Source organism: Carcharhinus amblyrhynchos, chromosome 35 (assembly GCF_965287045.1).
Source record: "Carcharhinus amblyrhynchos chromosome 35, sCarAmb.v2.hapA, whole genome shotgun sequence".
Lineage (NCBI taxonomy): Eukaryota > Metazoa > Chordata > Chondrichthyes > Carcharhiniformes > Carcharhinidae > Carcharhinus > Carcharhinus amblyrhynchos.
In genome coordinates this window covers 16430578-16457334 of record NC_137358.1, presented here as the reverse complement: position 1 = coordinate 16457334, position 26757 = coordinate 16430578, and the positions used below count along the sequence as shown (strand labels likewise).

Genomic DNA, 26757 nt, shown 5'->3' with positions numbered 1-26757 from the left:
CCTGGGTGAGGGGCCGGGGAGGGTACGGACCCTGGGTGAGGGGCCGGGGAGGGTACGGACCCTGGGTGAGGGGCCGGGGAGGGTACGGACCCTGGGTGAGGGGCCGGGGAGGGTACGGACCCTGGGTGAGGGGCCGGGGAGGGTACGGACCCTGGGTGAGGGGCCGGGGAGGGTATGGGTGACGGGTGAGGGGCCGGGGAGGGTACGGACCCTGGGTGAGGGGCCGGGGAGGGTATGGGTGAGGGGCCGGGGAGGGTACGGACCCTGGGTGAGGGGCCGGGGAGGGTATGGGTGAGGGGCCGGGGAGGGTACGGACCCTGGGTGAGGGGCCGGGGAGGGTACGGACCCTGGGTGAGGGGCCGGGGAGGGTACGGACCCTGGGTGAGGGGCCGGGGAGGGTACGGGTGAGGGGCCGTGGAGGGTACGGACCCTGGGTGAGGGGCTGGGGAGGGTATGGACCCTGGGTGAGGGGCCGGGGAGGGTATGGGTGACGGGTGAGGGGCTGGGGAGGGTACGGACCCCCTGGGTGAGGGGCTGGGGAGGGTACGGACCCTGGGTGAGGGGCCGGGGAGGGTATGGGTGACGGGTGAGGGGCTGGGGAGGGTACGGACCCCCTGGGTGAGGGGCCGGGGAGGGTACGGACCCTGGGTGAGGGGCCGGGGAGGGTACGGGTGACGGGTGAATCCTCACCTTCCATTGACAGGCCAGACCCGTGTGACATCACTGACATAGCCGGAATACTCGCAGCCTCCATCCAGTAGGACCAGCTCCCCATCCTGGTGAGAGAGTGCAGTTCAGGGGGTTAATAAAGCAACACACGGAGGCCAGTCAGCACCTCCAGCTCCTTTCACTGTCCAACTACAGCATAACTGATCAATAACCGATCTCCACTTATCCACCTTCGTTCTGTAACCCCAACACCCAATAGAATCTAACAGTGTTCGATTTTCAGTTCACCCACAGCCTCTACAACTTTTGGGGAACAGAGCTGCAGATTCCCTCGACCCGCTGTGCGAGGAAATGTGGCATTTCTGTACAGCCTGGGTTTTTCAGTTGACCCACTTGTTGTAAACTCTCCCATCAGAGAAATACTTCCACCATATCAGCTTTATTACATTTCGTTTCGAGGTGGTTCTGTGGCAGTGGGTTAGTGTCCCTGCCTCTCAGCCAGAAGCTCCGGGTTCGAGTCCCAGCCTAGGAATTGGTGTCCAAGGAAGGTGTGCTCGTAACATGGACAAAGAAAGAACAAAGAACAGTACAGGACAGGAACAGGCCCTTCGGCCCTACAAGCCTGTGCCAACAATGCTGCCTGCCTAAACTAAAACCGTATGTGCTTACAGAGTCTGTATCCTTCCAGTCCCATCCTATTCATGTATTTGTCTAATTGCCCCTTAAATGCCGTTATTGTACCTGCTCCCACCCCCTCCCTGGTCAGCCCGTTCCAGACACTCACCACCCTCTGTGTAAAAAAACTTATCTCGCACATCTCCTCTAAACTTTTCCCCACTCACCTTAAACCCCTGTCCCCTAGTATTTGACTTTTCTACCCTAGCATCTGACTATCCACTCTGTCCGTGTCGCTCATAACCTTGTAAACCCCTATCTCAACCTGCGTCGTTCCAGTGAGGACAAACCGAGTTTCTCCAACCCCTCCTCATTGCTCATACCCTCCAGACCCAGGCAACATCCTGGTAAACCTCTAAACGGGTTGAGTCTCAACTTGGGAAACCAGTGGCAGGGGGTGAGAGCGGAAATCCCTGGTCAGACATCTGATGGGGCATACGGGTAACGTGCAGGCAATCGCAGCTAGCTGGGCCACCCCAGTGAACTCCAACACAATTCCTTTTAATCATTTTAAATGCTTCAATTCAGTCAGCCCTTTTACACTGTCATGAACATAGAAACCCTACAGTACAGAAACAGGCCCTTCGGCCCATCAAGTCTGCACTGACCACAATCCCACCCAGGCCCTATCCCCATATCTCTACATAATACTTTATCCGCTAATCCCTCTAACCTACACATCCCTGGACACTAAGGGGCAATTTCTTAGCACGGCCAATCAACCTAACCCACACATCTTTGGACTGTGGGAGGAAACCGGAGCACCCGGAGGAAACCCACGCAGACACGAGGAGAATGTGCAAACTCCACACAGACAGTGACCCGAGCCGGGAATCGAACCCAGGACCCCGGAGCTGTGAAGCAGCAGTGCTAACCCACTGTGAATTAGATCGGTTACACACCTCGAGACCAGTATCATCTCTGCATAGCCCCATTGCCGTGAACTCTGGGGAAAGTAAACCAACTGTGGAAAGAGCTGGAGAACCAAATTTCAAGCGTGAGCAGGCATTCTAAAGCACTGTGAATTAGATCGGTTACACACCTCGAGACCAGTATCATCTCCGCATAGCCCCAATTTACAACAAAGTGTAATGGTTGTTTTCAGATATGAGGACAGGGGGATTAGTCGGGTAAATACGTGGGATAGGTCCTGAGTGGGATTGTTGTCCGTTCAGGCAGGATGGGCTTCCTTCTGTACTGTAGGAATCATAGATTCCTACAGTATAGAAAGAGGCCCTTCGGCCCATCGAGTCTGCACCGACCACAATCCCACCCAGGCCCTACCCCCAATCCGTACATATTTTACCCACTAATCCTCTCTAACCTACACATCTACTGTCAATTTTAGCATGGCCAATCAACCTAACCCACACATCTCTGGACGGTGGGAGGAAACCAGAGCACCCGGAGGAAACCCACGCAGACACGAGGAGAATGTGCAAACTCCACACAGACAGTGACCCGAGCCGGGAATCGAACCCAGGACCCTGGAGCTGTGAAGCAGCAGAGCTAACCACTGTGCTATCCTTGAGCCTAATTTACGCAATGTGTTCTGTTACCGTAACAGAGCAATTTTTATTTCCATTGGACCTTTAGCATCCCAAGCTGTTTCCCGGGAGTGTTATCAGACATTCCGACACGGAGCCTCATGAGGAGAGTGTTGACCAAAAGCTTGGGTCAAAGACATGGGCTTTAAGGAACACGGAGAAAAGGGAGGAGGAAGCTTCGGATCAGCGATTGGAGTTCCTGTGCGCATGGACGCAGGGAAATGCAAATTGCATCAAAGGACAGAGTCCCGGAGTAAAAGGGGGGAGCTGCCAGCCTAATCAAAACCTTATCGTACAGATATCACTACAAGTTCTTCAGTATGTAACCACTGATCAATCATTTCCAGCACGTGTTGTGTAATAAAATACAGGATCCACACCGGTTGGTGATGTCAAACCTAACAGCCTTTCCTTGTCGCGAGAGGTTATTGGCTTTGCTCAGTGTCACTCACACCCAGTGTCCCAGCTATCCCCTATCGATACTTGTTCAATAAAAGCAATGGTCAATAAATTAAAACAAAAACGGCAGGCATCACAGCCCCAGGTAGGGCCACTGCAACTAGTATAAAATGTCAAAGGAAACTTAACCAGCTAAACCAGACTATCATTCCTGGGTGGGGTGACCTCAGCTCCCGCAGTGCCCACAGGTCATGGAAGGCCAGAAGTGTGCCAATGGATGGCCTTTGGGTCACTATCTGTGTGGAGTTTGCACATTCTCTCCTGTCTCTGCATGGGTTTCCTCCGGGTACTCAGGGGTAACATGGTGGCACAGTGGTTAGCACTGCTGCTTCACAGTGTCAGGGACCCAGGTTCGATTCCCAGTTTGGGTCACTGTCTGTGTGGAGTTTGCACGTTCTCCCCGTGTCTGCGTGGGTTTCCTCCAGGTGCTCTGGGGCGACACGGTGGCACAGTGGTTGGCACTGCTGCTTCACAGTGTCAGGGGCCTGGGTTCGATTCCTGGCTTGGGTCACTGTCTGTGTAGAATTTGCACGTTCTCCCCGTGTCTGCGTGCGTTTCCTCCGGGTGCTCTGGGGCGACACAGTGGCACAGTGGTTAGCTTCCAGATCCCTGCTGCTTCAGAGCATCAGGGACCTGCACTCGATTCCCAGCTTTCACTGTCTATGGGGAGTCTGCACAGGATTCCTCCGGGTGCTCCGGTTTCCTCCCACAGTCTGAAAGACGTGATGGTTAGATGCATTGACCTGGACAGTGGCGACTAGGGGAATTTCATAGTAACTTCATTGCAGTGTTAATGTAAGCCTACTTGTGACTAATAAATAATCTTTCCTCGCACAGTCTGAAAGATGTGCTGGTTAGGGTGCATTGGCTGTGCTAAATTCTCCCTCAGTGTACCCAAACAGGTGCCGGACTGTGGCGACTAGGGGATTTTCACAGTAATTTCATTGCAGTGTTAATGTAACTTGTGACTAATAAATAAACTTTAAGTATTTATGTATTCAAACATCCATGACCTGCTTCCCTTAGTGATGCAGTAACAATCCCTAACAATGTAATTAACATTAACAAATCTTAGCAATCTAATAGATAAAGACATTGACTAGAATACACCCTTACCTTAATCATCTGGTTATTTTTCACATAATGCAGGATATTGGAGCGATTGCCACCAGCTACGACTGGAGGGTATGCCAGGAGATCTGCCCCTCGAGCTCGACACTCAAAGTCAAACTGCAACGGAGAAATAATTTGGAGTCGCAGGTTACGGAGAATCATCCTCCAATGCATTTCATCCATCTCACACAAAACTAAATATAGAGTCATACAGTGCAGAAAAGGCCCTTCAGCCCATTGAGTCTGCACTGAATAGCTACCACTAAAGGCACACTAATCCCATTTTCCTGTACTTGTACCATAGCCTTGAATGTTCTGATGCTTCAAGTGCTCATCCAAATATTACTTAAAGGGTTGTAAGGTTTCCAGTCTCCACTACCTTCCCAGGCAGCGCATTCCAGATTCCCACCACCCTCTGAGTGAAATTTCTTCTTCTCAAATCCCCTCTGAATATCCTACCCCTCGCCCTAAAGCTATGCCCCCTTGTGGAATCATAGAATCCCTACAGTGCAAAAGGGGGCCATTCAGCCCATCTGCACCAACAACAATCCCACCCCAGGTCCTATCCCACAACCCCATGTATTTACCCCATTAATCTATCTTTTATTGCAAGGATAGATACATTTTTGAACAGTAAAGGAATTAAGGGTTACGGTGAGCAGGCGGGTAAGAGGAGCTGAGTCCATGAAAAGATCAGCCATGATCTTACTGAATGGCGGAGCAGGCTCGAGGGGCCAGATGGCCTACTCCTGCTCCTAGTTCTTATGTTCCTAATCCCACTAATCTACACATCCCAGTACACTATGGGGCAATTTAGCATGGCCAATCCACCTAACCAGTACATCTTTGGACTGTGGGAGGAAACCAGAGCACCCGGAGGAAACCCACGCAGACATGGGGAGAACGTGCAAACTCCACACAGACAGCGACCCGAGCCGGGAAGCAAACCCAGGTCCCTGGTGCTGTGAGGCAGCAGTGTTAACCACTGTGCTACCGTGATGCTGGCTCATTACTTACCCTTCAACTAAGGGGAACTACTCACCCTGTCTAGACCCAGCATAATCTTACACACCTCAATCCTGCCCCCCCTCAGCCTTCTCTGCTCCAGAGAAAATCCAAGCCTAACCAGCCTCTCCTTATCGCTCAAACACTCCATCCCAGGCAGCATCCTGGGGAACCTCCTCTGTAACCTCATATCAGGATATTAACCCAGGGCTGAAGTGTGACAAGCATTTACCCTGAAACATATTTGATAAAGTAAGTTCGATGGTGGCCCTTCAGTTGGCACCTTACCAAGCACCAACTCTGCCAGTCAGCGTGGCCTCACTCATAGTGATCACAGTATGTTGGGGGATTGAAAGGTTGGTGGGATGTCTCAACGCTGGAGATATGGGTGACCAACACTCCGGGTTCACTTCCTCTTGTTTGGATCGGAATATCACGGGGCCAAGGGTAGGATTACAAAAAACCATTGGCAGTCAAAATACAACCCTCCATGTGCAATCACTGGTTAGTCTCGTACCAGTTGAAAATTGCAGTCAATTAATTTAGGCTTTGTTTTCATATCTGGGTCCAGCATTGGTAAAAAACAGGTGAACTAGTTAACACAATTTTGAGGTTTATTCACACAGACTATGCAATGTGACGGGTTTATTAACTTTTTATACTTGTGAAAACATTACAATAATTTAGGGTTTGATTACCACTGAGAAAAGAGGCATGTTGAAGCTTCTCATCTTGCACTCATTTGCCAGATTAATAAAATATGTACAGAAAACAACAATTTGTACTGTAAGTGAAGAGAGTATTGACCAGTTGGCAAGTGGACTCTGATTGGTAGAGGTTCGGTCATGTAGAATGCACCAGGTGATGGGGACTGACAGTTAACTGCCAAGCTCTTAATCCAGTTAACTGCCAAGCATTGTGATACATTTGATGAGCTTTACTTGTAAGCTAATACTTAATTATTTGTTCCATATACACCTGGTTGCTACCATGATACTAAAAGTTTTGCTGCTTACCTTTGCATAAATATAGGACTCATCAACTGGAGCCTTGGACGAAAGCATCGTGCTGATGAATGCCTGAAAGTAAACAACAAAGCTTGGACCGGCACCATGGCAACTTGGAAACTTTGCAAAATACACAGCAGCAATAACTGAACAAGTTAAAGAAAAAGTAGAAGTTTAAAGTTTATTTATTAGTCACAAGTAGGCTTACATTAACACTGCAATGAAGTCACTGTGAAAATCCCCTAATCGCCACACTCCGGCACCTGTTCGGGTACACCGAGGCAGAATTTAGCACGGCCAACGCACTTCACCAGCATGTCTTTCAGACTGTGGGAGGGAACCAGAGCACCCGGGGGAAACCCACTCAGACACGGGGAGAACGTGCAAACTCCACATAGATAGTGACCCAAGCCAGGAATCGAACTCTAGTCCCTGGCGCTGTGAGGCAGCAGCGCCAACCACCGTGCCACCGTGTGAAGGGTCATCGAGATTCGATATGTTGGTTCTATTCGCTCTCCACAGATGCTGTCAGACATGCATTTTCTGGTTTTGTTTCAGATTCCCCAGCATCCTCAGCATTTTGCTTTTATGTCTGAGTAGGATTGTTGTTTGGAAAACCCTAAAGTCAACAACACCTCTGACATGCCTGTTAACCAATGCTTAAATAATGTCAGTATATTGCCTCCAGTCTCACGTACTCTAATGGTCTTTACTAACCCCTATTGATGATTGGCGTAAAAGCCCATCTGGTTCACTAACATCTTAATCTGCCATCCTTACCTGGTCTGGCCCATGTGTGACTCCAGAACCATAGCAATTACAGTTACATGGGTAGGATGGGTATAGAAGGATATGGGCCAAATGCACGCAAGTGGGACTAGTTTAGAGGTTTAAAAAAAGGACAGCATGGACAAGTTGGGCCGAAGGGCCTCTTTCCACGCTGTAAACCTCTGTGACTCTATATGGCTGATTCTCAAGTGCCCCTCTGAAATGGAAGGCAGTTAGGAATGAGCAAGAGGTCTTGTCTCAGCCAGCATCCTATAATTTAGGGAAAGGTGGAGAGGAGGTTTGGTATCAGTGTTCAAGATTATGAGGGGTCTGGACAAGAGTAGATAAGGAGACCCTGCTCCCATTCGCAGGAGGATTGTAATCGTTGCAGCCGTCTTCATAAGCCCAATCTCCGCCGGGATCGTTTAAGACTTACCTGGATAGTCACACGAGCAGACTGGGAATGGAGGGATACAAACGAGTGGTCTGGTTGGACCACTGAGTGGCACAGACTTGGAGGGCCGAAGGGCCTGTTTCCTGTGCTGTTCTTTGTCCTTTGATTAGGTAGCAGAGGACAGAGATTTACTGCAACTGGCAAAAGCAGCACGAGGAGAACTTTCTCGCACGGTGAGGGGTTAGGATCTGGCATCGCCAGAGGAGGCAGGTTCAATAGAAACCTTCAAAAGACAATCGGGTAACTAACAGAAGATAAACATTTGCAAGAATACGGGAGATAAGATGGATGAGTGAGACTGGGTGAGTTGCTCTTGTCCAGTATGGACACAACAGACCAATGGCCTCCTCCTGTGCTGTGACCACTGTATGACCTTATATTTGTGGCTGTAATTCTGGAGTCCTCTCCAAGTGGGAACAGTGAACCCTCTCATCAACAGGAATGCCATTCCTGTAACTCTCGCTCCCCACCGTTATAACCTACCTCCGAGGTGATCTTTGCAGCTGTCTTTATAAGCCCAATCTCCGCGTCCGACTTGATGAGTCGTAGATGGTGGATGTGTCTGCGAACTGGCTGGACGGTGTTGCTGCTCTGGGCTTTGATATCTACGAGGGGCTGCATGTATTCTGCGTGTAACCCTGGGTGAACCACTGGCCCAGTGTCGTACCACAAAGTGCACCCTTCATCTAGTTGAGAAACAGAAAGGAGAGGCAGGGGCAATTCCTCGGTCAATACTCTACAGAAACTTTCATCTAAATAACGCCCGAGACACGAGCATTATCAAAACAACATGTGGCACTGAGTTAATACCTCCATTACTGGGATATTAGAACCAAAGCTTGATCAGAGGAAGGATTTCTTCAACTCAAAAAGAAACATGACTGCAATCTGGGGCATTAGGCAGTGCATCTTACCTCTGCCTGGAGTTGCTACCCTGTTGGTCAGTTCAGTGTATATTTGTACATTTCCCTGTAATCTTCCCACAGTCACCCTACCACACAGGGATTGAACCCTCTCCATGCAGGATTGCAGCTGCTTATCTCCTCTGCTGCAGGGGGAGTAAGAATGTAAGAACATAAGAAATAGGAGCAGGAGTAGGCCATCCAGCCCTTCGAGCCTGCCCCGCCATTCAATAAGATCATGGCTGATCTGTCGTGGCTCAGTTCCACATTCCCGCCCTCTCCCCATAACCCTTAATCCCCTCTCTTATCAAGAACCCATCAACCCGCGTCTTAAAAATATTTAGCGAGGCAGCCTCCACCACTTCAACGGGCAGAGAATTCCAGAGATTCACCACCCTTTGAGTGAAGAAGTTCCTCCTCAACTCCGTTCTAAACCGCCCCCCCTTTATCTTGAGGCTGTGCCCCCTAGTCCTACTGTCTTTTTTGAGCGGGAAGAGTCTCTCCACCTCTATCCTATCCATCCCATTCATCATCTTATACGTCTCAATGAGATCTCCCCTCATTCTTCTAAACTCTAACGAGTACAAGCCTAGTTTCTTCAGCCTCTCCTCATAGCTCAACCCCCTCAACTCCGGAGGCCCCATTCTCGCCTTGTTGAGGGGGATGCGGTACATCCGAATGCTCTCTCTCAGTGGTGCACGGGGATACAGGTGGAACACAATCAAACAGAACCGAGTAAAGGCCATTCGGCCCATCGTGGCTGTGTTGGCTCAATGAAACAGCGAGGCAACTAGTCTGGCTAACCTGCTCTTTCCCCATAACTGTTTCCCATTAAGTATTTATCCAATTCCCTTGTCACTATTGAATCCGCTTCCCGCACCCTTTTAGGGCAGCACAGTCGGTGTATCCCCGCTTTGCCCACGGCAATCTAGGTCAACTATCTGAAAGCTTCCTGCTTCAGGAATTAACTCACTTGCTAATGGAATCAGCTTCTCCCTCCCTACTCCCTCAAAGCCCCTCTCCCTCTCTCTCCTGTCAAAGCCCCTCTCCCTCCCTGCTCCCTCAAAGCCCCTCTCCCTCTCTCTCCTGTCAAAGCCCCTCTCCCTCCCTGCTCCCTCAAAGCCCCTCTCCCTCTCTCTCCTGTCAAAGCCCCTCTCCCTCTCTCTCCTGTCAAAGCCCCTCTCCCTCCCTGCTCCCTCAAAGCCCCTCTCCCTCTCTCTCCTGTCAAAGCCCCTCTCCCTCTCTCTCCTGTCAAAGCCCCTCTCCCTCCCTGCTCCCTCAAAGCCCCTCTCCCTCCCTACTCCCTCAAAGCCCCTCTCCCTCTCTCTCCTGTCAAAGCCCCTCTCCCTCCCTGCTCCCTCAAAGCCCCTCTCCCTCTCTCTCCTGTCAAAGCCCCTCTCCCTCTCTCTCCTGTCAAAGCCCCTCTCCCTCTCTCTCCTGTCAAAGCCCCTCTCCCTCTCTCTCCTGTCAAAGCCCCTCTCCCTCCCTGCTCCCTCAAAGCCCCTCTCCCTCTCTCTCCTGTCAAAGCCCCTCTCCCTCTCTCTCCTGTCAAAGCCCCTCTCCCTCCCTGCTCCCTCAAAGCCCCTCTCCCTCCCTACTCCCTCAAAGCCCCTCTCCCTCTCTCTCCTGTCAAAGCCCCTCTCCCTCCCTGCTCCCTCAAAGCCCCTCTCCCTCTCTCTCCTGTCAAAGCCCCTCTCCCTCTCTCTCCTGTCAAAGCCCCTCTCCCTCTCTCTCCTGTCAAAGCCCCTCTCCCTCTCTCTCCTGTCAAAGCCCCTCTCCCTCCCTGCTCCCTCAAAGCCCCTCTCCCTCCCTGCTCCCTCAAAGCCCCTCTCCCTCTCTATTCTAGCGAAATCCCATATAACTTTGGATAGTTCCATCAAATTTCCGCTTAACTTTATTTATTTATTAGTCACAACTAGGTTTATATTAACACCTCAATGAAGTTACTGTGAAACTCCTCTATTTGCCACACTCTGGCGCCTCACCAGGTACACTGAGGGAGAATTTAGCATGACCAACGCACCTGATATCCCAGAATTGGACAAATCCCCCAGCTGGGGTCTAACCATTGATTTAGAAAGGTTTCATAGAATTATAGAATCACTACAGTGCAGAAGGAGACCATTCAGCCCATCGCGTCTGCACCAACGACAATCCCACCCAGGCCCTACCCTGTAATTGCACGTCTTTACCATGCTAATCCCCCTGACACTAAGGGGTAACTTAGCGTTTGGCACACTTGCCTTCATCGGCCAGAGCACTGAGGGACCTGGGTTCAGTTCCCAGCCTCGGCTCAGTGTCTGTGTGGAGTTTGCACATTCTCCCCGTGTCTGCGTGGGTTTCCTCTGGGTGCTCCAGTTTCCTCCCACAGTCCGAAAGACGTGGTTAGGATGGATTGAGCCAAAAAGGTGCCGGAGTGTGGCTATTAGGGGGTTTTCACAGTAACTTCATTGCAGTGTTAGTTCAATTCTGACTTTGGATCACTGCCTGTGCGGAGTCTGCACATTCTCCCCATGTCTGCGTGGGTTTCCTCCGGTTTCCTCCCACAGTCCAAAGGTATGCAGGTTAGGTTGATTGGCCATGCTAAATTGCCCGAGTGTCAGGAGGGCTAGCAGGGTAAATATGTGGTGTTAAGGGGATAGGGCCTGGGTGGGATTGCTGTTGGTGCAGGCTCGATGGGCCAAATGGCCTCATTCTTCATTCTATGACCCAAGCTGGGGATCGAACCCGGGTCCCTGGCACGGTAAGGCAGCAGCACTGACCACTGTGCCTCCCCGAGTGAAGTAACGCCTCTGAGTGAAGACCCTGGTCTGGCCTTTCCAACCCCTCTGTGGGAACAATTCTGAGACCGTGCTGAGACGCCACCCCTGTCCCCACACCAAGGGACATCAGACGCCACTGACCTTTAAACCTCCGCAAGTACTGCCCAAACTCTGCGGTTGCGTAGGCCTCGTCCACCCCCGTCAGGGCAACTGCGCCGTCCACCCCCGAGCACGGGCCATCCCACAGCTCTCGCTTCTGGTTCCTCCTGGGCACAAACAAGACAGCCTTGTGAGAAGGCAGCCGCTCCCCGGGAATACTGTGGAGCAGCAGGACGCTGTCGGGCTCCTGGAAGCCGCACAGGTAAAGGAAGTTGGTGTTCTGGTGGAAGGGAAAGGGGATATCGTTGGTCATGTAGTAAGTGGGGTGGGAGAGCAGGACGACGGCGTGGTCCGAGGCCCCCAGCATCCCGGCTTCTTTGTGGATCAGACTCATCAGCTTGTGTCGACGCAAGGCGTATTCCACCTGTGACAGCCTGGGGGTCACCTCGCCTGTAAATGATGCAGAAATACAGTCACCCTCTCCGAAATAAAGAACAAAGAACAACACAGCCCGGGAAACAGGCCCTTCGGCCCAACAATCCCGCGCCGCCATTTCAACATTGTGAGTCCCCTCTTCCACCCGTGACCCTTGTCTACGCCTATGGCACTCCACATTGGAATCCAGATTGAGGGGAGACTAATTTAGGGACAACTTGTTACACCAATCAGCCTAAGAGCACATCTTTGGGGTGTGGGAGGAAACCGGAGAACCCGGAGAAAACCCACGCAAGCACGGGGAGAATGCGCAAACTCCCACAGACACCGGCCCAAATCCATGTGTCTGCACAGCAAACAGTGATAGTCACTGAGCTGTCGTGTTGCCCAGCATCTGGTCCAGTTTAAGCGTACACTAATGATGTGAAGCACTAGGCTACTCTCGAAACATCCAAGAGCAGCCCTCGTACGATTCACCGCGTGTACGCCCCTTGTTGGACAACAAGGCGGACCGAATCACCTGTGGATTAGAAGAGAAAAACATCAATAACATGCACATCTTACGCAAATATCACAGCTCCTTGGTGCGCTCAGCAAGGGGAGGCGATGGCCTCGTGATATTATTGCTAGACTATTAATCCAGAAACTCAGCTAATGTTCTGGGGACCCGGGTTCGAATCCTGCCACGGCAGCTGCTGGAATTTGAATTCAATAAAAAATATTTGGAATTAAGAATCTACTGATATCGATTGTCGGAAAAACCCATCTGGGTCTGTAATGTCCCTTTAGGGAGGGAAATCTGCCGTCATTACCCGGTCTGGCCTACATGTGACCCCAGAGCCACAGCAATGTGGTTGACTCTCAAATGCCCTCTGAACTGGCCGAGCGAGACCCTCAGTTCAAGGGGCAATGAGGGATGGATAACAAATGCTGCCCCACAAATGAATTTTTAAAAAGCACAGCATTGGGGAATTGCCAAGGTGGTGAGAGACGGAAGAAAGTTTGACCACTTTTCTCCCACGTGCTGGCTTTCCAGTGTCATTCCGCATTCCTGGATTTAATCACGTTTCATTCCACTGAGCAGATGTTCTGACTGATCCAAACCCGATATAAACAAGGTGTAGTTGAGATGAATAACACTGCTGCATTTAATAACTTATACATCATAGAATCCCCGCAGTGCAGAAGGGGTACACTCGACCCATCGAGTCTGCACTGACCACAGTCCCACCCAGGCCCTACTCCCGCAACCCCTCATTTTAACCCTGCTAATCCCCCTGAAACTATGGTTAATTTAGCATGACTAATCCGCCTAACCTGCACATCTTTGGAGTGTGGGAGGAAACCCACACAGACACGGGGAGAACGTGCAGCATCTGCACAGACAATGACCCAAGCCGGGAATCGAACCCAGGTCCCTGACGCTGTGAGGCAGCAGTGCTAACCACTGTGCCACCCACGATCACTCAAAGGGGCAACTCTCTCAAAAACATTCTGAACTGGGTTGCTGAGATTTGGAGCCTGCCAGTCAAGACAAGTACACATTCATGTAACTCCATACCTGTTTTAAGGAGGTGGGGGTGTGTGAAGGGGCTTGGCTGCCCGAGGTAGCGAGGCGGCACATCCTTCTGCCCAGAAGATATTATGGAAAATTTCTTGTGGAAGTGGTTTGCATATCCTGAAGAATGGAAAGTACAGAGGAGCATTAATTCCACCGCCACCAGAGGACACATTTATTAATACTTCTTAGTCACAAGTAATATTTCATTAACACCGCAATGAAGTTACTGTGAAATTCCCCTAGTCGCCACACTCCGGCGCCTGTTCGGGTCAATTCACCTAACCAGCACGTCTTTCAGACTGTGGGAGGAAGCCGGAGGAAACCCATGCAGACACGAGGAGAATGTGCAAACTCCACAGACAGTGGCCGAAGCTGGGAATCGAACCCAGGTCCCTGGCGCTGTGAAGCAGCAGTGCTAACCACTGAGCCGCCCTCCACTGCGCTGACATAAGGCAGAATTAAAACAATGAAAAGCTTAACAATTCTATTTCCACGCCTTTTGTGAACAGATTAACGGTTAAACCTGTCTGTAATCCTTTAAAACCTCCTTAATGTTTTTGGTTCAACAACAATATACAGCAGTGAAGGAACTGGTAATGATATATTATCCAAATCTAATACAGTAAGTAGTCTCAGAACACCAGGTTACACCTGAAAGTGAAGCTGACGCAGCAGCAGCACTCCAAAAGCTCGTGCTACCAAATAAACCTGTTGGACTTTAACCTGGCGTTGAGAGGCTTCTTACTGCGTCCACCCCACCCAGTCCAACACCGGCATCTCCACATCAAATCTAATAAAAGCAGAGGTTACTGACCTGCCCCAAAAGGAGAGTGCCAAAAGTACAGTGCCACTGATCAATTTCAGTATCTAGTGCCGGAGAACAGTCGTATTGGACTTGAAACGTTAACTCTGATTCTCTCTCCACTGATGCTGCCAGACCCGCCGAGTTTTTCCAGCACTTCCTTTTTAAGCCACGGATCTCTTTACGGAACGTTCGGGAAATCTTCCCCTTGCGGCTGGCACGCCCCCAGAAAATGCTGATTCAATCTGCACTTCCAAAACCTCCAAGTGACACATACAGAGTGCCACCGTGGCAATCACCATTGAATATCTCGGAATATACCAGCGTCGTCACTGGGACACAATCCCTGAACTCCCTCCTTAACAATATTGTGGGACTACCTGTACCACGTGGGGTGCAGCAGTAACTGGGAATGAGGAATACGCAATAATCACCAGATACTGTAGTTGAAATTGATCAGTGGCACTGTACTTTTGGCACTTGCCAGCTAATCACCTCCCAACAATTTATCCTAAGAACTTTTCATACAAGAACCAGATCAGAGAATCCTTACAGTGCCATTTGGCCGATCCAGCCTGCACCGAAAACTATCCCACCCAGGCCCCCGACCTATTGCCCCACATATTTACCCACATGCTGGTTAGGGTGCACTGGCTGCGCTAAATTCTCCCTCAGTGTACCCGAACAGGCACCAGAGTGCGGCGACTAGGAGATTTTCACAATGACGTCACTGCAGTGTTAATGTAAACCTTACTTGTGACATGAAGAAATAAACTTAAAAAAGATTGTTAATCTATCTGATACTAAGAGGCAATTTAGCACGGCCAATCCATCCAACCTGCACATCTTTGGTACGTGGGAGGAAATTGGAGCACCCAGAGGGAACCCACGCAGACATGGGGAGAACGTGCAAACTCCTCACGGACAGTGACCCGAGGCCGGAATCGAACCCTTGCCCCTGGCGCTGTGAGGCAGCAACGTCACTGTGGCATTCCAGCAGGTGATGCTTTATAAGAAATCTGCTGCTATTTCACTCAAGACTCTGGATTCTACAGAACGTTGAGGCTGCAGCAACCCCTGTGTACGGCCATTTGGCCTCTCTCGTCGTCGAGCTGCCATTTTCGAACAAGAACTCCCAACAGCTCCACTGTCCCAAAGCCCTTTAGGGAAGGAAATCCGCTGTCCTTACCCGGCCTGGCCTACACGTGACCCACAGCAATCTGGCTGCCTCTTTATGGACTTCTGAAATGGCCGAGAGAGACACTCAGTTCAAGGGTCATTAGTGCTGGGTGACAAACGTTGGCCAGGTCAGCGGCACTCACATCCCGTGACAGAATGGTGAATGAAAAAAAAAACACGATTGTTCTGTGCTAGATTTTTTTTATATATAGGACCCTGGAGCGAATAATAAAGTGAATCTCCGGTGATGGTGAAGCCAGAGAGAAGATCTGATGCTCACAATCACAAACCCAAGTCCAAACGATCCCTTGGCCTGACAAAGAACTGTCAATCTGAAACATTAACTACTATTCCCGTGTTGCAGATACTAATTATCTCCAACATTTTCTGTCCTTTTACAAAAGGAGCTTCTTCAGTTGCCTGGCAGAGGTGAACCCAAGAGAGAGACGCTAAAGGCCAAATATAGTTTCTTTCAATGCTCATAAATCTCCTATGCACTTTCTCGAAGAAGGTGGACCCGAAACATTAACTTCCTCTTTGCGTAGATGCTGCCAGACCTTCTGGGATTTCCTAGGATTTTAGAGTCAGAGATATACAGCACGGGAACAGGCCCTTCGGCCCAACTCATTCATGCTGAACAGGTTTGAACCAGTCCCATTTGCCTGTGTTTGGCCCATATCCCTCCTATCCATGTTCCTGTCCAAATGTAGTAATTATCCCAACCTCTACCACCCAGTTACCTAGAGTGGGAATGGAACCAGAGCCCCTGGCGCTGTGAGGTAGCTGTGGCTAACCACTGTGGCACCTTGTAAATCTTTCTCCTCTCCGGTTTTAATTCCTGTTGAATCCCTGTTCTCACCCCCTATTTGCAGGGTTGGGGGACAAAAACTTCCAAGACATGACATTGGAAGCGTCTTTGTGACGGCGGCCAGCGTATCTCCCAGCCCAATTCCTGGCTTCGCTCACTATGTGTGTGGAGTCTGCACGTTCTCCCTGTGTCTGTGTGGCTTTCCTCCAGGTCCTGTGGTTTCCTGCAAGGTGGTTAGCACTGCTACCTCACAGCGCCAGAGGCCAGGGTTCGATTCCTGGCTTGGGTCACTGTCTGTGTGGAGTCTGCACGTTCTCCCCATGTCTGCGTGGGTTTCCTCCAGGTGCTATGGCTTCCTCCCACATTCAAAAGATGTGCAGTTAGGTGAATTCTCCCTCAGTGTAACCCGAACAGGCGCCGGAGTGTGGTGACTGGGGGGATTTTCACAGTAACTTCATTGCAGTGTTACTGTAAGCCTACTGCTGATAAATAAACAAACTATTTTTTTCGACATATTGGTTGGGTGTATTGGCCGTGCTAAATTCCCCCTCTCCCCCACTCTACCTGGAGTTCAAAAATTCTTAATCCAGTAGCTCCACAGATATTGCATTGGAAGAGTCTTTGTAATGGTGACCAGCACTCTCCCGCCCCGATTCCTCTTCACTTTTTTATCAGTGCCACAAGTAAGGCTGACATTAACACTGCAATGAAGTTACTGTGAAAATCTCCTAGTCGCCACACTCCGGCACCTGATCGGGTACACTGAGGGAGAATTTAGCACGGCCAATGCAGCTAACCAGCACGTCTTTCAGACTGCGGGAGAAAACTAAGAGTAATGGTGAGCAGGTGGGTAAGTGGCACTAAGTCCACAAAAACATCAGCAGTGTTCTTATTGAATGGCGGAGCAGGCTCGAGGGGCCAGATGGCCTACTCCTATGGAAGTTCTTGAAACTAGAACACCCGGAGGAAACCCACGCAGACACTGGGGGAACACACAGACAGTGACCCAAGCCAGGAATTGAACCTGGGTCCCTGGCGCTGTGCCACTCAGGATTATGATATGGAGATGCCGGCATTTGACTGGGATTATAAACACAGTAAGAAGTCACACAACACCAGGTTAAAGTCCAACAGGTTTATTTGGTAGCCCAAGCCACTAGCTTTCGGAGTGTGCTCCAAAGGAAGGAGCAGTCCTCTGAAAGCTTGTGACTCCAAATAAACCTGTTGGACTTTAACCTGGTGTTGAGAGACTTCTTACTGCGTTTACCCAAGATTAAACGGGTTTCATAGAATAGCTACCATACAGAAGGAGGCCATTCAGCCCATCGAGTCTGTACTGACCACTGAGTCCCTATGCCCATAACCCCACCCTGCTAATTCCCCTAATACTAGGGTCAATTTAGCATGGTCAATCAACCTATCCTGCACATTTTTGGATTGTGGGATGAAACTGCAGCACCCAGAGAGAACCCACACAGACACGGGGAGAGTGTGCAGACTCCACACAGATAGTAAACACACAGACTATAAACTTGAGTGTGTGTCTTTACATCCTCTGTTTGCCATCAGAACTCTCCACTCACCTGACGAAAGGACAGCGCTCCAAAAGCTAGTGGCTTTTGCTACCAAATAAACCTGTTGGACTTTGACCTGGTGTTGGGAGACTCCTTACAGTGACCCAAGCCAGGAATTGAACCCGGGTCCCTGGCCCAAGAGGCAGCAGTGCTGACCACTGTGTGTGTGTTGGGTCTGCACTCCTTAAGAGTCCAGCAGGAGGAGAGGTGACCTGATTGAAACATGTGCAGTGTTGACCACCCTTCTTCATTGCAGTGTTAATGTCAGCCTACTTGTGACACTAGTGAATCATGAACTAAACAAGCTGGATTGTCTGACCTTGAATCCTGAGCTTCTTTACAGTTGAGCTGCTGATTGTGAGAGTGGTTTTAGTGAACATGGTGAACTAGCAGATACCATTATGGACACAGCAGCATCATCAAGCTGCGCCCAAGGAGCTGCCTGCCTGCCTGCCTGCCTCCCTCCCGCGGGGGGGCCTTTCCCAATGCTCGTCGCGCCCCCATGACGTCACCGCGCGCTGATTGGCCGTCCACCCTCACCCATCCTCGAGCCCCATTGGCCACCCCGCCGGGTCAGCTGCCGTGACCCCCCTTCCGGGGGTGGCCCAGGCACCGCCGGTTAGTAAAATAAAAACTATCCCAGGCCGGCGGCTCCTGGCTTCCACCCCCTCCCCCCACCTCCCAAACTTCATCCAGAACACCCCAGATGTCCAGAGTCGCCCAAGGTACACCTTCACATGAAGTCATGTTTTACACTCAGCACTAGTTGAGCTGACCCAGGTGATCTCCATGCCTTCCCAGCCCTGAATGGGCCCAGGCTCTTCAGATTAGACCTTACCCTTTTCCAGAATGCACAGGAAGTTTAGGGGGTGATCTTATAGAGGTCTACAACATAATGAGGTCAGCTCGACAGTCAACATCTTTTCCCAAAGTTATAAGGAGAGGCTGGATAGACTAGGACTTCTTTCTCTGGAGCGCAGGAAGCTGAGGAGTGATCTTATAGAGGTCTGTAAAATAATGAGGGGCATAGACAAGATAGATATCAATATATAGATAATCAATATATAGGAGAGCCTAAAACTAGAGGGCATAAGTTTAAGGGGAGAGGGGCAATACTTTCACCCAGAGGGTGTCTGGAACAAGCCGCCAGAAGTAGTACAGAAGCGGATACAATTTTGTCTTTTTAAAAAGCATATAGACAGTTACGTGGGTATGGAGGGATATGGGCCAAATGTGGGCAATTGGGACTAGCTTAGTGGTTTCTTAAAAAAAAGGCGGTATGGACAAGTTGGGCCGAAGCTTGGATTTGCTAACTATTTAAAGAGGGGTTTAAGTCTGTAGGAGGAATATTGCTTAATTGGAACTGAATTACAATAAGTGAGAAGCACCAGCTCAATAAGCTGTGAGGGTCAGTCTTTCACTCTATGAAGAACATAGACCTCAAGCCCTAATGGGGGAGAGACAGTGGCGCACTGATAATGTCAATGGCCTAGTAATCTAGACTAAAAGATCCCCAGGACATGGATTGTTTGTTTCTTTTCACGTTTGAAGATTGTCCAGCGGTTAAGAGTTAAACAGTTCCATTTTGTTAGAGGTATATTGATGAATAAAGTTTGGTTTGATAAAGGCGAAGCACCCTTTCCTTACATTAAGGTCAAAATAGAGACTTGTTTGGGTTCTAGTCTGGCTTCACAATATACCTTGGGGTCTCTGATCTGGTATGCTAATAATGTTAAAGGGTGGTCAGTAACCTTTCATTAGGAAGGGGGCATCACTGTTACCATTTAATAATAGGGCAGGTTTTGCTGTACTAACGTGTTAATCTGACATTACCTGACGTATTGTCCTGCTTTAGGTTTCAGAGGAGTCGATGGATCAGGCTAATGAGAAGAAAATGGAAGCCATTAATGCGTTGAGTGAAGGTGGGTGTAAAATGGATAAATAGTTTTTCGAAGGGAAGGGCTTACACTTCAGAAATGGAGAACTTGAGAGTGAGAGCGAGTCTACGACCATTTGTCCTGACAGGTCTATATCAACGTTTGGATTCTGTGAGCTAGGTGGCACAGTGGTTAGCACTGCTGCCTCACAGCGCCAGGGACCCGGGTTCAATTCCGGCCTCGGGTCACTGTGTGGAGTTTGCATGTTGCTCCCCCGTGTCTGTGTGGGTTTCCTCTGGGTATGGACCCTGGCTGGGATTGTTGACAGTGCAGACTTGATGGGCCAAATGGCAACAGCAACTTTTAGCCAATTGCTGAATTAGAGAGATTAGATTTTACGTAGAAATTAGCCTTAATTTAACCCTTAAACTTCCTCGGTCGCCAAACTCTAGGACTCTACAGCACACCTTTTCCAAGGCAGCGGGAAGTGTAGACAGAGTCAATGGATTGGGCTATCTTTTGTAGTTTCTTGTTGGCTTGGGCAGAGCAGGAGAGATACCAAGAATGCTTTCTATGGTGCATCTGTAAAAATTGGTGAGAGTTGTAGCTGACATGCCGAATTTCCTTAGTCTTCTGAGATACAGAAGCGTTGGTGGGCTTTTCTTTGAGGGAATGTGATGAAAGGAACAATCTAGCTATAGTTTCAACACGTACAGTCCTGCTGGTAGTTTTGATTTTCTTTTTTTGGCTTCACAGTTGGAAAATGATCTTCATGCTTTAGATAAGTTTTTAGTAAGTAATGAAGAATAATGATGAAAAAATGTGTGATTTTCATGAGGAGTGCTTTATTATACTGTGCTCCTGGGAACCTTGGTACAAACTGCAGGGCAGGGCGAGTGAAAAGGGGATTTTGCACGCCATTACTCAGTAAGCCAGATCTATTTTGTAAAGGGGGGTGTACATTACTGTGAAGTGTGCGTGATATTATGCTGAAGTGAACCTTGTTACTTCAGGGCCACAGTCTCAATTTTTAAATAAATGGATCTCTGTCAATCAGCGGTGATGGAACAGTACAGATTGGAAAATACTCGTTTCGGGCTTTAGTTTAGGGGTAACCACCCTTTTACAGATTTGGTTTTACTATTTTCTGTTATTTTTGAATCAAACAAGCAAAATCTTTATCCCTCTCCTTTCAAATAATAGCCTTATCAAAAGCCCACAACAACTTAGCATTTCTCATTTGAACATAAGAAATAGGAGCAGGAGTAGGCCATCTAGCCCTTCGAGCCTGCCCCGCCATTCAATAAGATCATGGCTGATCTGAAGTGGATCAGTTCCACTTTCCCGCTTTCTCCCCATAACCCTCAATTCCCTTGTCTATCAGAAATCTGTCTACCCGTGACTTAAATATATTCAGCGAGGTAGCCTCCACCACTTCAATGGGCAGAGAATTCCAGAGATTCACCACCCTTTGAGTGAAGAAGTTCCTCCTCAACTCCGTTCCAAACTGCCCCGTCCGTGCCCACGCCCTCTAGTTCTGGTTTTCCTTTCTAAGCAGAAAGAATCTCTCTACCTCTACCCTATCTAGCCCCTTCATTATCTTGTAAGTCTCTATAAGATCCCCCCTACATCCTGTTAGAGCTGATTGTTAATGACCATTTTGCTGGGGATTAGTATGTGGTTGTGATCCAATCAGATATTCACCAGCTGAGAATGTTTTAAGAATTCTAACGATTCCGTTTGGTTTTACAGATTTCAGCCAAATGGGTGTAAATGGAAGTAATGTTGGCGTGCAGGCCCCCAACCAGCAGTCCAGCTTACTACATGATGCTATGATATCATCCATGACCTTGGCTAAGTAAGTCTGGGATTCATTCTCCCTTATCATTTCTAGTTTCATGTTTTTCTTGTGCCGTTTTCTGAGTATCATAAAAATATAAGCCTAAATGTGGATGCCAGGGTGGCTGGCCAACCAGACGGTGAATTATCTTTTTTTCCCTGTGACCAAGCTGAGTAGTTCTGCTGGAGTTCAGGCATCTAGTATAGCCTGACAGCGAAATACAAAAGTGTGTGGTCACATCTGTGCTCCCTCGTTAAATACAAAATGATTCCAAACCTTAAGTGGGAAATAATGAGGGCCAAGAGATTGTTCTTTGCAGCTTTGCTCATTTACATTTCCAACAAATGATGTTACTCACACCATCTTCTGATTATTTCAGCCCAATGCTAAGTGATGGCACGAGTGTCAGTAATATCAATGCAGTGCCAACAGCAACGCCCCCCTCAAGTACTGGCATTCGAAAATTATGGCATGAAGACGTCACTCAGGACCTACGCAATCACCTTGTTCACAAACTGTGAGTGATCGGTTGTATGTGCATTTGTGATAGAGGTCCTAGATTTGTTCATGCTAGTCTTGGGGTGATTGGGATGTTTTTGTGACCTAATGTATACAATTTTATTATTCTCTTAAATAGCCATTTATTTTCTTTATTTCCAGTTTTCTCCTCCTGATGAGTTTCAAATTAGGTCAGCTTTTTGTATCTTGCTTCCACAGCATAGCAACCTCTCTGATTGTGAAGAGTATTCCAGCCGAGCCCCAACCCTGTGTTCAGCCAGCACCCAGATACGCTTTGTGCTTAACACGTGCAATGCTGCTGCATGTTTTAATGACTGACTTCGATAAATTCATCTGACCAAAAAGATCATAGGCATAACTTAATGAAATAAATTGTAAATGTCAGGATATTAGAATCATAGAACCCTACCGTGCAGAAAGAGGCCCTTCAGCCCATCGAGTCTGCACCAAACACAACCCCACCCAGGCCCTACCCCCATATCCCTACATATTATACCCACTAATCCCTCTAACCTACGCATCCCTGGACACTAAGGGGCAACTTCTTAGCACGGCCAATCAACCTAACCAGCACATCTTTGGACTGTGGGAGGAAACTGGAGTACCCAGAGGAAACCCACGCAGACACGAGGAGAATGTGCAAACTCCAGACAGACAGTGACCCGAGAATCGAACCCAGGACCCTGGAGCTGTGAAGCAGCAGTGCTAACACACTGTGCCGCCCATTTGATTTTGATTTTGGAACTGCCATTTTAAGGTGCCTGCCATTTTGAGTTGAAGATTTGTGCTGTAATTTTAATTGTTCAGTTCAAAGATCATTTTATCATTTCAGCTTCTTGCACAATTGAATATTTTGTAACGTTTGGTTCCCTCTATACAGAGTTCAAGCCATATTCCCAACACCTGACCCAGCAGCATTAAAAGACAGGCGGATGGAAAACCTGGTGGCTTACGCACGAAAGGTGGAAGGAGACATGTATGAGTCTGCCAACAGCAGGGCAAGTTCAAATTTAATGTTTCAGTCGTGGCACAATTTGACCTTGGGATAAGTTGGGATTGATTTGCTTTTCACTGAGACCAGATAGATGTAAGAAGAGATGTGCTTGCTGCATAATTATTCATCAAAAATGATCTGCATAGTTTGGTGAAGTAGGTTAAATAACACAGTAACTACCAATAGATACTCTCATCCTTTCAGAATTCTATCAAAATTGCACAGCCAAGCTGAATACTCATTTGATTCAACCACATGACAGCCCAATTGAGTGTCAAATTGGTAGCAATGCTATGACAATATTTACAGGACAGTTTAAATGGGAGTTGTTGAAGAAATAACGGAAACAGTTTGGGCCACCTAGAATTAGGGCCCATTACTAGCAAGCAAGGAATTGCTCATTTGCATGTCTATTTGCTATCGGTTGGATTTTTTTTTACACAGAATGACAACCTCTTCCACCTTGCATCACTGGGCTTTCATTTTTTTAAAATCAACTTTCTCAATTTTTTTTCAAAATACAGGCAGAGTACTACCATCTGCTGGCTGAGAAGATCTACAAGATTCAGAAGGAACTGGAGGAGAAGCGTCGCACCAGGCTTCAGAAGCAGGGTGTGATGCCAGTGTGGGAGGAAGGGAGAAGCTAGCATCGAGATTCACCTTCGTGACGACGGACCAGAGGGACTCAGCGAATCAAACCTGCTGTTTAACCAAACCATCTTTGTAGATAATATACTTGAATCTGGGATATCCTCTTTGTTTTATGTGGGTAATCTAAGGGTTAATAGTGTTATTATTAATAAATTTGTTGAACCTTTACTTGTGTTTGTCCTTTGTCCACCTTGCAAGTCAGGGCACCGGGGTAAAACCTTGGAGTAAGCAAACTGATTGAAAGTGTCTGAGAATGAACAGGTACAACATTTGGCACCCCAGACAGTACTTCAGTAAGAAGTGATGTGTTGCTCTGAAGCAGAACCTTCAACCTGGTATTCTCCAACACTCCGTCTCAGCCTGAATTAAGAGGGCAGATTGCCCCACGTGACGGCCAGTCTTAAATGAGTGAAGGACTAATACAGATTTGACCGGTAAATTGGGCCATAAACCCAGTGTCTGTAACACGAGATAGACAAACAGTGTAGTTAGAACTAGGATAGTCAAGGGAATTTGGGTAAAATCTACGTGAGGGAATTTAGTGAAAAGTGGACCCCTACCCCGATCCCTTACTAGTACTCAAGTGACAAAGCCTGAAAGGAAATAATTATGGCCAGTCTCCATTTATATTTGAACCATAAGTGACCCAAATGGGTACAGTGGGGTGATGCCCTGAAACCAGATCTGGGATCCGAGGAAGAGAATTGTTGGGATTGTGCCCATAAGGAAATGGGTAAATGGGCTCCCAAGCTTAGGAAGGTGAGTGCAATAGCTAGTTGTCTAGAACAGCTCCTTGGTAGAGAAGCGGAGATTATCCGGGTTAAACGGGACAGAGACACCCAGGTAACCCAACTAAAGTAGGACTTAGTGAGTGTTACCGCACGCATACAACAACTGGAAGTGGAGGTAGGCACACGAGAGGAAAGCAATCACGTTAATATGATACACACGAGCCAGTTCCAGGCTCAGTGTGATAAGGCTTACCAAAAGGCACAGCGTGCTGTCAGTGAGAGAGAGACGCTGCGCTGTAACAGGTAGAGGAATTTAAACGTAAATGCGGCGACCTGCAGGCTGCAGAGAAAGTTTTGCACTAAGCAGGAAAAGCAAATACAGCCCGTGTAACAGACCACTCCGAATGCCTGCGTGGGATTGAAGGTTTAAAATCACAACTAGCGATAAAAAAGGGTGTAATGTGTGCATTCACCACTGAAACAGGGGAGAGTGACCCCAGGGATAGAGTGGGGGGATTTAGAAGAGGATGTTTGCCATCACGCAACAGCTGGTGTCACTGCCGACTGGGGACCCCCCACCTCGTTCCTGGTAACGGAACCATGTAATCCAGCCACCAACCCGGAATACTCAGTCTCAGCCCTTGGTCCAATAACTCCCGTCACTAATCCAGCTCCCGTGCCGATGAATCCGGTCACCACCCAACAACAGGAAGGACAGAACTACAATGTGGCTTACGTAACTCCCTACACCCTGACACAGCTAAAGCAATGGGAGTATTTGAACCCTCTGGGGATCCACATTCTCCCTTTGTCCAGGTCACCCAACATCGTGTTGTAAACGGCCTAGACTAGGTTGAAGAGGTTAAACTTATTTTGCTTTAAGTCCTGTCATCCGTACTGCCCTCCCCGAACCCCAGAACGTGGCCGGGGGAACCCTACCACAAATGAAGGCAGCAGTTCTGGCTGCCATAGGCTACAATAGGGATCACCCGGTACAAGGGTTAAACTACTGTCATCGAGATTCACCTTCGCGACAACAGAGCAGAGGGACTCAGAGAATCAAGCCTGCAGTTTAACCAAACCATCTTTGCAGGGAGAATACTTGAATCTGGGGTATCCTCTTTGTTTTAAGTGGGTAATCTAAGGGTTAATAGAGTTATTTATTAATAAACTTGATGAACCTTTACTTGTGTTTGTCCTTTGTCCATCTTGTAAATCAGGGCACCGGGGTAAAACCTTGGAGTAAGCAAACTGGTCGAAAGTGTCTGAGAATTAACAGGTACAACAGCTGGGAGGGGTCAGGGCATGAGCTGGTGTGTGTGTGGGTTAGCTGGGAGAGTTGGTGGGAGAGTTGGTGCGTGAGCTGGTGTGTGTGTGGGTTAGCTGGGAGAGTTGGTGCGTGAGCTGGTGTATGTGGGTTAGCTGGGAGGGGTCAGGGCATGAGCTGGTGTGTGTGCGTGAGCTGGTGCGTGTGAGTTAGCTGGGAGGGGTCGGTGCATGAGCTGGTGTGTGTGTGGGTTAGCTGGGAGAGTTGGTGCGTGAGCTGGTGTATGTGGGTTAGCTGGGAGAGTTGGTGCGTGAGCTGGTGTGTGTGTGGGTTAGCTGGGAGAGGTTGGTGTGTGAGCTGGTGTGTGTGGGTTAGCTGGGAGAGTTGGTGCGTGAGCTGGTGTGTGTGTGGGTTAGCTGGGAGAGGTTGGTGTGTGAGCTGGTGTGTGTGAGTTAGCTGGGAGAGTTGGTGCGTGAGCTGGTGTGTGTGTGGGTTAGCTGGGAGAGGTTGGTGTGTGAGCTGGTGTGTGTGAGTTAGCTGGGAGAGGTTGGTGTGTGAGCTGGTGTGTGTGTGGATTCGCTGGGAGAGAGTGGTGCGTGAGCTGGTGTGTGTGAGTTAGCTGGGAGAGGTTGGTGTGTGAGCTGGTGTGTGTGGGTTAGCTGGGAGAGGTTGGTGCGTGAGCTGGTGTGTGTGGGTTAGCTGGGAGAGGTTGGTGCGTGAGCTGGTGTGTGTGGGTTAGCTGGGAGGGCTCAGTGTGTGAGCTGGTGTGTGTGGGTTAGCTGGGAGAGTTGGTGTGTGAGCTGGTGTGTGTGGGTTAGCTGGGAGAGTTGGTGTGTGAGCTGGTGTGTGTGGGTTAGCTGGGAGAGGTCGGTGTGTGAGCTGGTGTGTGTGGGTTAGCTGGGAGTGGTCGGTGTGTGTGTGTGTGTCTGGCTTAGCTGTGAGGGGACGGGTGTGTGTGTGTATGTGAGTTAGCTGGGAGAACTGGTGCGTGAGCTGGTGTGTGTGTGGATTCGCTGGGAGAGGTTGGTGTGTGAGCTGGTGTGTGTGGGTTAGCTGGGA

The 26757-nt window shown here is 49.1% G+C and overlaps 2 protein-coding genes across 2 annotated transcripts in view; one reads left to right on the top strand and one right to left on the bottom strand.

Moving 5' to 3' along the window:
- The window catches only part of xpnpep3 (X-prolyl aminopeptidase 3, mitochondrial), a 32115-nt gene extending 13857 nt beyond the window's left edge, over nt 1-18258 (bottom strand). The window contains exons 1-7 of the mRNA XM_080217658.1: nt 18139-18258; nt 13457-13573; nt 11503-11910; nt 8181-8383; nt 6485-6547; nt 4467-4580; nt 691-776 (exon numbers count right to left, since the gene is read on the bottom strand). Of these exons, the coding sequence (XP_080073784.1) occupies nt 691-776; nt 4467-4580; nt 6485-6547; nt 8181-8383; nt 11503-11910; nt 13457-13573; nt 18139-18199 (1052 nt within the window). The 5' untranslated portion in view covers nt 18200-18258. The remainder of the gene's footprint in view (nt 1-690; nt 777-4466; nt 4581-6484; nt 6548-8180; nt 8384-11502; nt 11911-13456; nt 13574-18138) is intronic.
- Nucleotides 18259-18427: 169 nt separating this feature from the next.
- On the top strand, nt 18428-23868 carry LOC145361698 (histone acetyltransferase p300-like). The gene is made up of 6 exons (XM_080217614.1): nt 18428-18544; nt 19675-19741; nt 21449-21554; nt 21916-22053; nt 22936-23057; nt 23578-23868. The coding sequence occupies exons 2-6, from the start codon at nt 19690-19692 to the stop codon at nt 23694-23696; spliced, it is 537 nt and encodes a 178-aa protein (XP_080073740.1). The 5' UTR covers nt 18428-18544; nt 19675-19689; the 3' UTR covers nt 23697-23868.
- The last annotated feature ends 2889 nt before the right edge of the window (nt 23869-26757 follow it).

Excerpts from the sequence above, each read along its gene's own strand:
- LOC145361698 (XM_080217614.1), top strand. The coding sequence starts at position 19,690 with ATGGATCAGGCTAATGAGAAGAAAATGGAAGCCATTAATGCGTTGAGT. Across the intron at positions 21,555-21,915 it reads TCATCCATGACCTTGGCTAA|CCCAATGCTAAGTGATGGCA; the intron begins GTAAGTCTGGGA and ends TGATTATTTCAG. Across the intron at positions 23,058-23,577 it reads GTCTGCCAACAGCAGGGCAA|AGTACTACCATCTGCTGGCT; the intron begins GTTCAAATTTAA and ends AAATACAGGCAG.